The 10,540-nt window shown below is 59.0% G+C and overlaps 1 protein-coding gene across 1 annotated transcript; it reads left to right on the plus strand.

The window, feature by feature from the left end:
- Positions 1-7,101: 7,101 nt before the first annotated feature.
- MPEG1 (macrophage expressed 1) lies at positions 7,102-10,323 on the plus strand. Its single transcript, XM_054829005.1, has one exon. The coding sequence runs from the start codon at positions 7,158-7,160 to the stop codon at positions 9,318-9,320; it is 2,163 nt and encodes a 720-aa protein (XP_054684980.1). The 5' UTR covers positions 7,102-7,157; the 3' UTR covers positions 9,321-10,323.
- Positions 10,324-10,540: the final 217 nt, after the last annotated feature.

The raw sequence follows: 10,540 nt of genomic DNA on the forward strand, positions 1-10,540 counted from the left end.
AGGGGCTTCCGGAGACGCCGCTCTTTCCCCGCGCTGCTGCCGCTGCCGCCGCCGCCAGCACCCCCGTTCAGGAAGAAAGCGGCACAGGCGAGGGCCAGCTTGCCGCCTTCACGCCAGGGCTCGGGGGCGGCCTGGGGCTGCCGGACAGGCTTCCGGAGAGCTGCTGAAATCGGGGGCTGCTGCACAAGCTGAGCGGGGCCGGGGGAGGCTCAGGGGAAGCTCCGGCGAGTCGGGGAGGCGCCCAGCACCTGCGCCTGCCAGGCCGTGTCCGCCTTCTCGGCCCCCGTCAGCTCCCGGGACTCTCTGGGGCTGCCCTGAGCCGGCTCTCACCTCCAGCGGAGCGGCAGCCTGCGGCAGCGGGCGGATGGAACCTTCCCGCCCCGCCACCCCCGGGCTGCCAGCGGGCACGACACAGCCTGCACCCACCGCCGGGCTCGCTCACCTCACCGCTGAGCCCGGCCCTCACCCGGCACCGGCGCCCAGCGCGCCGCCATGCTGCTGCCGCGCACCGCGCATGCGCCGGACGGACGGCGTGCCGGAGGGTTCGCAGCCGCCGCGCGACCTTCGGGCTGCAGTACCGCCCCTCGGCCACGAGGCGGCAGCAGCGGAGGCGGCGCTGTGCGCACCCGTGCGGTACCGGCGCTGCAGCACGGCGCTTCGGCTGCGAGGGGGGCGGCGGCAGCACCAGCAGCAGCGAGCTCCTGGCGAGGAGCAAGGTCCCGGCTGGGAACTCTACAAGGGCCTGGCTTTCCGTGCGCTCCCGCTGCGGGAAGCGGCCCTGGGGCGCTGCTCTAAGGGCCGGTCACCTCCCATGGTCAGCAAGCTCACGTCTGGGCCAGCCACCGTGGAGCTGCCCCCCGAGAGGCGGCTACAGGCACACAGAAAGGCGGCTACAGGCACACAGAGAGGCATCTGGTTTCTACAGGTGCCTGGGAAGCTCTGCAAGCCCTGGCATGGGGCTGCCAACCTTTGTCCTGGGCTAGGACCTGGAGCACACTGCTGTGCCGGGCTGCAGGGAGCTGCTCTCAGGGAAGGCTTGGGCCTCAGGTCGAGTTGAGCCAAAGGACCTGCCCTGCACAGCGTAAAACCTGACTTGCTGCTCAACGTGCTGATAGCCTCTGGGTGAGGGGCAGTGCAGGCTTTGGGGGTGAGGCTGACCCCGTGCCTTGGCAGGGCTGAGGAAGAGTTCCAGGAGGAGCAGCCGGCTTGCCCAGGTTGAGCCTCGTCACCTCGTCCTCCTGCCAGCACAGCACAGCTTCCCTAGTACCCCTGAGCCCACCTTCCCTTTCACATCCCCAGCACACCCCGCCCCACTGGTGGGGTGAGGTCCCTCACAAAGCAGCAGAGCCGCAGGTCCAGCGTAGCGAGCAGTGGCAGGGAGCATGGCACCAGCAGGGGCAGGGACAACTCAGTGGGGTTGGGGTCCCCCCCAGCCTCCAGACTTGCTCCTCTTTCCTGTTGTCCACGATGGCATCTGCTTTCCCCTGCAGCAAGGGGCACAACCTGCCCCTCATCAAGGGCTGGCTCTGCCCTGGCCAGATGAGCTTTGGCAGGATGCGTTGGCCCTGCTGCAGCACTGCTCGTTGCTGCAACAACTACACTAGCACGGGCAGGGCCCCCAGCTGCATTTCCAGTCCTGTCCTCGCCACGTGAATCTTCAGGGCTGAACAGGCTCTGCTGGCACACATGGGTCCAAAGGAGTGGGTGGACCCCAGCTCCATGGAGGATCCTCCATCCAGAGTCTCTCAGGCTCTCTGAAAGATTGAGGCTCTTGGGGGAGACGGAGAAGCTGCAGCCATGGCAGGGCAGGCGGCCCCACTCCACCAGCTCCTCCGGGTCCTGCCACGCCACCTGCCAGGTGCCAGGGGTCCAGCATGGCTGAGGAGCCCGGTCCTGGTGAAGGCCTGGTCCCAGCCCACGCTGACAGCAACAGCTACTGTGGCTCCTGGGCAGCCTCACTGCAGTGGGTGCAGCCAGGGCTGCAGCACCAGGTGCACACAGGGGGCCCGCAGGACCGCCTGCCTGCCGCTCACCACCTGCAAATCAGGGAGGGCTTGCCTGAGCTGGGGGGGGGCCGGGGACACAGGGACAGCCCAGGAACCACCCACCCTGGCTGCTCCACACCAGGGCTAGGCTGCTCTGAGAGGTTCTGCCCTGGGGACGCACCCACACACCCCAGGGTGGACCCACAGGGGACTTACCTGGCTCAGCTGCCACCACTATCTCCAGTGTTGCCAGCTCTGGCCATCATCCTGCGGGCACAAGAGTGCAGCACAGCCCCCACCCTGGAGCGGCCCCCCCGGCCCCAAGCACCCCCGCACCTGTTGGCAACAGCCGGTGGGAAGCAGAATGGCCCCAGCAGCCAGGAGCAGGATGCCGAGGCTGAGAAAGCTGCCGTTGTTCATCCTGCGGAGTCCGACACTCTCACACAGGGAGGTGTGGGATGGTGGCAAGTGTTTTATAACGACCATACTGCGAGGTCACAGCCCTGTGGGCAGGGACACCTCAGCGTCACACCAGTGCTCACCCCTGCTGTGGGTACCAGCAGCGCAGCCACCCAGCGCAGGGACCCCAGGGCTTTGGGCATCCTGCTGCCGCACACTGGCAGCTTCCCATGTCCACGAGCGGGTTGGGGATCCTAGTCCCAGAATCACAGCCTGGCTGAGATTGGCAAGGAACAGCCTAGTCTAGCCCTCCCTGCTCAAGCTGGGCCACCTGGAGCCCAGGACCACATCCAGTTGGCTTTTGAGTATCTCCAGGGAGGGAAACTCCATAAGGCTCCCTGGGCAGCCTGTGCCAGTACTCGGTCACCCTCACAGTGGAAAAGGGTTTCCTCACGTTCACCTAGAGTTTCCCACATTTTGGTCTGCGCTCATTGCAACATTTGATTTTCCTCAAGTGCGATATTTGAGCTTGGGCAGGACAGGGTGCCCCTTCCAGGTGCTCCTCCGTCCAGGGTCACAGAGATGTCACTCAGGCACTCCAGGCAGGCTGAGGCTCAGCTCCAGCTCTGTTGTTAATGTATCATCATTAATCTAGATGCAAAAGAAATTACAGACTGTTTTGGTGGCTCTGTCAGGGAGCAGCAAAGACCAGCTGCTGCCCAAAGAACAGGGATGGCCAGGAGGCACCCCAGCACGGGCAGTACCCTCACCAGTAGGGCGCAGTCCCATGGGACCTGAGCACAGCGGGCAGAGCCAGGGCTGGTAACTGGGTCCGTCGACAGCCACAGCAAGCAATGAAGCGAGTCCATCAGGAACGTGGGGCTGGGGGTGAGCTACAACATACATCCAAGGGCTCCATCCGGGAGAGGAGCTGCCTGCAGCACAGGCCCAAGGCATCCGTCCGGGAGACAAGGCTGCAGACCAGCACAGCTACAACAGAACTCGGTGGACAGAGGGCTCCGGGCTGAGCACGACTGGGATTCCTGTGGCCGTGGGTTTGGGGCCAGGTGAGGCTGCTCAGGGAAATGAAAGCTTGTTAATGCCCTCCAGGCCGTGACAACTTTAAAATAAGTCTAAAAGTCAGTTTCCATTGAAGAAGCTCATTTATTGCTCCCTTTCAATAAAGCAAGTGAGCTTACAGAAAATGGTGCCGTTCCACCCACTCTGGAGCTAGATGACTATTATACAGGGAAACACAATTTGAAGTTATCCTTCCTGAGATCTTCATGGCTTTAGAGCTACTTCCCTGTGCTCAAAAAACACTCAGAGAGAAAAAGCATATATTATATGCAACCAGAAATAATGCTGGTGACTGCTTCACTGAGAAAAATATAGTTTCTGATCAACATGAAGAAAAATGAAATGCACTTAGGCACAATTGTCCAATATTGATCACACACCCATAAAAAGAGGGTTCAGGCTCTGAGCAAGCCCTGCCTCATGAGTGGCAGAATCACCCAGTGATTCCTGCCTGGTTTCTCCTTCCTTCTTCTCCAAAGCTGGGAAAGCCCCTGTAAAGCCAAGCAAGCAAAGCTGTAGAACAGCCACAGTCAATACCTTTTCAAGAAACATTCTCCAAAAGAACATGCTAGAGGTATCTGTGCTTCTCACCTGCCACGAGTGCCCGCAGCAGCCACATCATCAATCATCATCAATCATCATCAATCATCATCAATCATCATCAATCATCATCATCAATCATCATCAATCATCATCAATCATCATCATCAATCATCATCAATCATCATCGCCAGGCTGACACGCAGAGGTTGCTGTGGGATGGGGATGTTATAGGACTCATTAAATAGTGGCACTCACCTGCAGTTAGACTCCCTGGGAAATGTCCTCACAAAGGGGATAATTAGCATGCCTCTAATTGCCCCCACTCCCTCTGGTCCTGTAAGGGTATTGCTAAAATTTTAGTTTTACTCTACCCAGGAAAAAGACAGCCTGTAAGTGTTGAAAGACTGTTTTCTACACCTTTGATGCCAGGGGTTGCACAAGCAACATGGGACAGAAAGAGAACAAAACAAAACAAAACAAACAAACACCAAACCAGTGAGGTTAAATGATGTTAATTTAAGAGCAACTCAAAGCACTGGTGGGGCAGGGAACAGAAATAGCCAAAGTTGGCTTTGGGTGCACGGAGGTCAGGCAGGACATGCTTACTCCTCCCATCTGGCCTTGCCGTCCCTGGGCACGCGGTGGGCGCTGGTCCCAGTGGTTATGGTGAAACTGTCCCAAGGGGCCTCCTGGGCTCCCTGCTGCTTTTGCAGCTCTCTGCTGGGGAATGACCTGACCCTGTCGAGATGGTCTACAGAGCCCTAAAAATTTCAGGAGATCACTTGTAGAAAAACAGGTTGGGGCTGACTTTCAGGAGAAAGTGCTCTTCTGCCTGAAAGTTCTTTGAGTTTGGATGTCTCTAGGAGGCAGGTCTTGACACTGGATCAAATCACCATCTGTCCTGGTTTCAGCTGAGACAGAGTTAATTTTCCTTTTAGTAGCTAGTATAGCGCTGAGTTTTGGATTTAGTATGAGAATAATGTTGATAACACACTGATGTTTTTAGTTGTTGCCAAGCAGTCAAGGACTTTTCAGCTTCTCACACCGCCCTGCTAACGAGAAGGTGGGGGCACCCAGGAAGCTGCGAGGGGACACAGCCAGGACAGCTGACCCAAAGTGGCCAAAGGGATATTCCATACCGTATGACATCATGCTCCGTATATAACTGGGGGTGGGCTGGGAGGCAGTTTGGCTCGAGAGCTAGCTGAGTATTGGCTTCACTTGGTGAGCAATTGTGCTGTGCATCACTTGGTTTTTATATTCTTTATTATTTTTATTATTATTGTCTTCCTTTTCTGTCCTATTAAATTGTCTTTATCTCAACCCACAAGTTTTACCTCTTTTTTTTTTTTTCTTTTCAATTCTCTCCCCCATCCCACTGAGGGGGAGAGTGAGCCAACAGCTGTGTGGTTGTTTTAGCTGCCTGCCGGGTTAAACCGTGACACCATCTTAATGCAGAGATGCTAATTAAAGCAAGCAGCCACGCTTACAACCACTCAAGTCATACCTGCATCTGCATGGCCCCAGTTCCTACTTTGTCTCCTTCATTTACCAGCACACATGCTGGGCACAGAGCTTGCGAAATTGCTCAGTCCTGCTTTCTCTACAGAAATCCACAAATTGGGCCACATCCTCTACCGACTGCTAATAGTCACAGCCGGAACGGGGAGCAAAACTGAAAAACCCCACTCGGTTCATTTCGATGGCTTTTGAGCTCACATTTCGCCGCTTCTCATTGTGACAAGATTCTGCAAGCTTTCCCTAAAAATAAAACCTCAATGAGGGCAAAAGAGTTGTTTCTTGTAAAAGTATCCCCCTCCCCTTTCGTGAAACCCACGGCCAGATTTTGGGTGAGGCGGCCTCGCAGCCCAGTCTGAAATGCAGATGGCTCCAGGTTGGTGTGGGAGCCTCCGGCAAGGGGCTCCCCACACCAGGGTATTCCGGCACTCTGGGGCCCAAGCCCCACACCGGGGACAGCAAGGCCATCCCCGATGGCATATCCGTTCCCCGCTCCCGGCGTTATCCTGGCAAAAGCACATGTGCATCTACGGTGTCCCTCCTCCGTCACAGCTCTCACTTCAGCCCCGTCCCATGCCAGAACCGTCCTGGGAAGAGGAACTAACCAACAAAAATAGGGGAAGTGAGCCTGTCCATATGGAAAGAGTCACAGCTTTCACAGCAGAAGCTGCTTTAACTGTTTATTCCCCAAAACATGCAGCAGCTGCCTGGTGCCACTGAACCCGGGGCCCAGCCACGCGCCAGCGTCCCTGGGCAGAGCCAGCTCAGTACCACCGGGGTCAGCTTCCTGCGGCTCGGCAGTCCCGAGCGGGAGGTGCTTTTCCCAGCTGGGGGCACTGCGGACAGTGGGGGAAGGACGGGGATGGTGTAAGGAGGCTGCGGAGGGCCCCAATGTAGATGTTGGTACGGGGGTGGGGGAACACACCTGTGCCATGGGCTGGCCCCCATGGAGGGATTCTCCAAACCCACCAGTGCCTGCCCCAGGGTCTCAGGCAGCCTCTTCCCCAAGAGAGAAGGGATACGAGCATTGCACCGTCCCCCACACTGAAACCACACTGCACCATCTCCCCGCTTCCTCTCCTCGCCTCTGTCGCAGAGGAAAGCCTTGGAGTCAGCAGCAAAGCCCGTGCAACCAGGGCCAGACCTCTCCCCATCACGTGAGCAGGAGCCCGGGGCCGTGGGGCTGGGGACAGGTCCCTTGCATGGCACGAAGGAGCCAGGATCACCCAGAGGCGGTGGGGGGGGAGGTTCATCTGGGGGAGTCACCCAAGCACTGGCCAAGGGAGATTCACACGGTGAAATTCCCTGGGCACAGTGAAGAGCTGAAGGCGAGATTTCTCCTGGCAGAGCAAGGAGATTTCTCCCCAGCAGAGCAGCTTTCATGTGGAGAGGGAGCTTTCACTACAGGGAGGCAATGAGCTCTGGGCACCTCTGCTTTCGGCTCCCCACCCACCTGTCTCAGCTCCACTCAGTCATTTCCCACATGAATCAGTTCTCACTTCTCCTTTCCCTTTTGTTAACCCAACCCCCAAAAGGAGGAACCGCCCCGCAGCTGTACCCCCAGCCAGCTCATTTCCCCAGCTCCCACCTCGCTGCTCAGACGTCTGGTGAGGGCCCTGCGCTGGTTCGGCCATGGGCTGGGTGCTGGGGGGGGTCCTGCTCGCCTGGGTGTCAGCGGCTTGGGTGAGAGGGGCTGAGCAGTCCCAGCAGCCGTCCTCCTCTGCGGAGTTTCCAGAGTGCAAGAAGGCCCTGAAGCTCCCAAGTCTGGAAGTCCTGCCGGGGGGGGGCTGGGATAACCTCAGGAATTTGGATATGGGCAGAGTCATCAGCCTGAGCTACTCGCTGTGCAAGACCACAGAAGATGGATCTTATATCATCCCAGATGAGATCTTCACTATCCCTCGCAAGCAGAGCAACCTGGACATCAACTCCGAGATCATCGAGTCCTGGAAAGATTACCAAAGCATCACCTCTGCCTCCATCAACCTGGAGCTGTCCCTCTTCTCCTCCATCAACGGCAAGTTCTCCTATGACTTCCACCGGACCAAGACCCACCAAGTGAAAGACCGTGCTGTCACCACCCGAGTGCAAGTCAGGAACCTGGTTTACACGGCCAAGATCGACCCAGGGGCAGTCCTGGACAAGGGCTTCAAAAAACAGCTGCTGACAATTGCCAGCCACCTAGAGAACAACCAGACGCGGATGGCTGATTTTCTGGCCGAGGTGCTGGTGCTTAACTATGGCACCCACACCATCACCTCTGTCGATGCCGGAGCCAGCTTGGTGCAGGAGGACCAGATCAAGGCAACCTTCCTGAAGGACAGCTGGGCCACACGGAGTGCCGTCACTGCCTCAGCTGGCGTGGCCTTCCACAGCATCATCAGTGCGAAAACCGAGGAGTCCCTGGACGTCAGCTCTGGCTTCACCAAGCAGTATCTGGAGAACCGCACCAACTCCAGGGTAGAGAGCATCGGCGGGATCCCGTTTTACCCAGGCATAACCCTCAAGACATGGCAGGAGGGGATCAGAAATCAGCTGGTGGCTCTCGACCGCTCAGGGCTGCCCCTGTACTTCTTCATCAACCCCAGTACCCTGCCAGAGCTGCCCACCCCCACAGTGAAGAAGCTGGCCAGGCGAGTGGAGATGGCTATCCGCCGCTACTACACCTTCAACACCTACCCAGGCTGCACCGATGCCACCTCGCCCAACTTCAACTTCCACGCCAATGCCGATGATGGCTCCTGCAAGGGTGCCGTGACCAACTTCACCTTCGGGGGAGTCTTCCAGGAGTGTGCCGGCCTGGCTGGCCCTGACACCAACACGCTGTGCCGGGGGCTGGAGCAGAGGAACCCCCTCACTGGGGCTTTCTCTTGCCCTGCCACCTACACTCCGGTGCTGCTGGGCATGCAGGAGCGGGAGGAAGGCCACAGCCATCTGGAGTGCCACAACAAGTGTATCCTGGGCATCTTCTGCCACCGTGAGTGCCGGGATGTCTTCTGGCTCTCCCGGGTGCAATTCAGCGCCTACTGGTGCGTTATGAGCGGGCCGGTGGCCCCAAGCTCGGGATACCTCTTTGGGGGGCTGTTCAGTGCCCACAGCGCCAACTACATCACCGGTGCCCAGTCCTGCCCCTCGGGGTACTTCCCACTGAAGCTCTTCGACGAGCTCAGGGTGTGCGTGAGCCAGGATTATGAGGGGGGCAGCCAGTACGCGGTGCCCTTTGGGGGCTTCTTCAGCTGTCAGGTAGGGAACCCCTTGGCAGGGCAGCACCAGGGCACTGCCGAGGACCCCCATGCCAAGAGCTGCCCCCCAGGCTTTAGCCAGCACTTGGCGCTCATCAGCGATAGCTGCCAGGTGGAGTACTGCGTACAGGCTGGCATCTTCACAGGGGGCTCGCTGCCGCCCGCCCGCCTGCCACCCTTCACCCGGCCCCCCACCAACCTGCCGGCCGTCGACACCGTGCTGGTGAGCAGCGGGGACGGGGACAGCACCTGGGTCAGGGATGGGCAGAGCCACGCATGGCGGCTGGCCCGGCCAGAAGAGATCCAGCACGTGGCAGAGACAGTGAGGGGCCGGGGGCTGACGGGGGGTGAGGTGGCCGGCGTCACTGCGGCAGTCCTGGCGGGGCTGGCCACCATCCTGGTGACAGTCTGGTACAGCCGACGGAGGTACAAGCTGAGGGGGTACCGCGCGATGGGCGAAGGGGACAGCCTGGCCACTGCGAGGCCTGAGGACAGCGCTGTGCTGAGCATGGGTGAGGGGTATCAGCAACAGTCGGAGGAGCCCATGGCGTGAGCATCCCCTCCCCGCAGTTGCCAGGCAATGCCTTGTGCCCCAAACCCAGGCAAAGCCCCCTGCCCGCCCCCCCCTTCCAGGGGCAAAGCTGCACAGCACCACCGGCCCCCTGCCCCTCGCCCCCTGGAGCCAAGGGTCCCCGTCCCCACAAAGGTCCCAGGCTCGCCCCTCCATGGGGTGACACGTGCTCTTGCCCTCCACCGGATCCCCGAGCTCCAGCCTCAACCACCCGGGAGGCTCCATGGTCCTTCAGACATCCCTCCCTGGCTGTCCCCAAAGGCGAACTCCCAGGGTCAACCCACCATCGGGACCCACGATGATATTGCCCCCGCGAGCCCCTGCACCTCCACGGCTGCATCTCCCCCCTCCCAGGGGGTCCCAGGGCTCTGCCCCTTCAGAAATAAGCGAGTTTCCCTTCCACTGCAAGCCACACCCCAGCTGTCCCCCTGCCCTAAAACCAAAAAAGGGGACCCAGGGCCCTTCAGCAAGCCCCTGGAGACACTCGAGTGCCCAAGCAGAAGGAAACTCTGAGCACGGCCATCTTCTTCGGCCCCCGAGGCTAGCCCCAACAAGCCAGGGAAGCTGTGCAACCCCTCTACCCTCCCCTGACACATAGGAACACCAGCAGGACTCGAGCGCAGCCACGGTGGAGACTTGCTACTTGTAAAAACACCGTGTCAAGGTGCGCGCTAGGGCCCAACTCGTGGGAAAAGACCCTCAGCCCTCCAAGCCCAGACGGCCCCCCTCCAGCTGCTGCAGGCACCCAGGGCCAGCACAGACGGCATTAGCAATGCTTCGCCTTGCGGGAAAGGAACCGTGGAGACGTGCGCGGAGTTAGCTACCGATTCCTGCCTGCTGCAACTGGACGGCAACCCCTGTCTCCATGTATATCTATTGGGATAGATATACACACGCATGCAGAGAGGCACGGATCAGTTTTATTTCAGCCAGCAACTAATTGCATAGGCAAACACGGCATTAAAAAAAGAAAAAAACCAAAAAAGTCATGTTGTGAAAAGACTGTGTCACATTAAAAGCCATCAGGCTGGCACCTGGGGAGGGTGGGGGACCTCCCCTTCCTCCCCCAGATCACAGGAGGGTTTTGCATAGCTCCAGCCAGGGTTTTTCTGCAGTGGGGGAAGCCCAGGGCTCAGGTGGAGAAGAAATCACACTGCTGCAGCTCCCCTGGCTGCAGAGCTGCTCAAAAATGGTTTTTTTTC

The sequence above is a fragment of the Grus americana genome, chromosome 5, assembly GCF_028858705.1.
Source record: "Grus americana isolate bGruAme1 chromosome 5, bGruAme1.mat, whole genome shotgun sequence".
NCBI lineage: Eukaryota > Metazoa > Chordata > Aves > Gruiformes > Gruidae > Grus > Grus americana.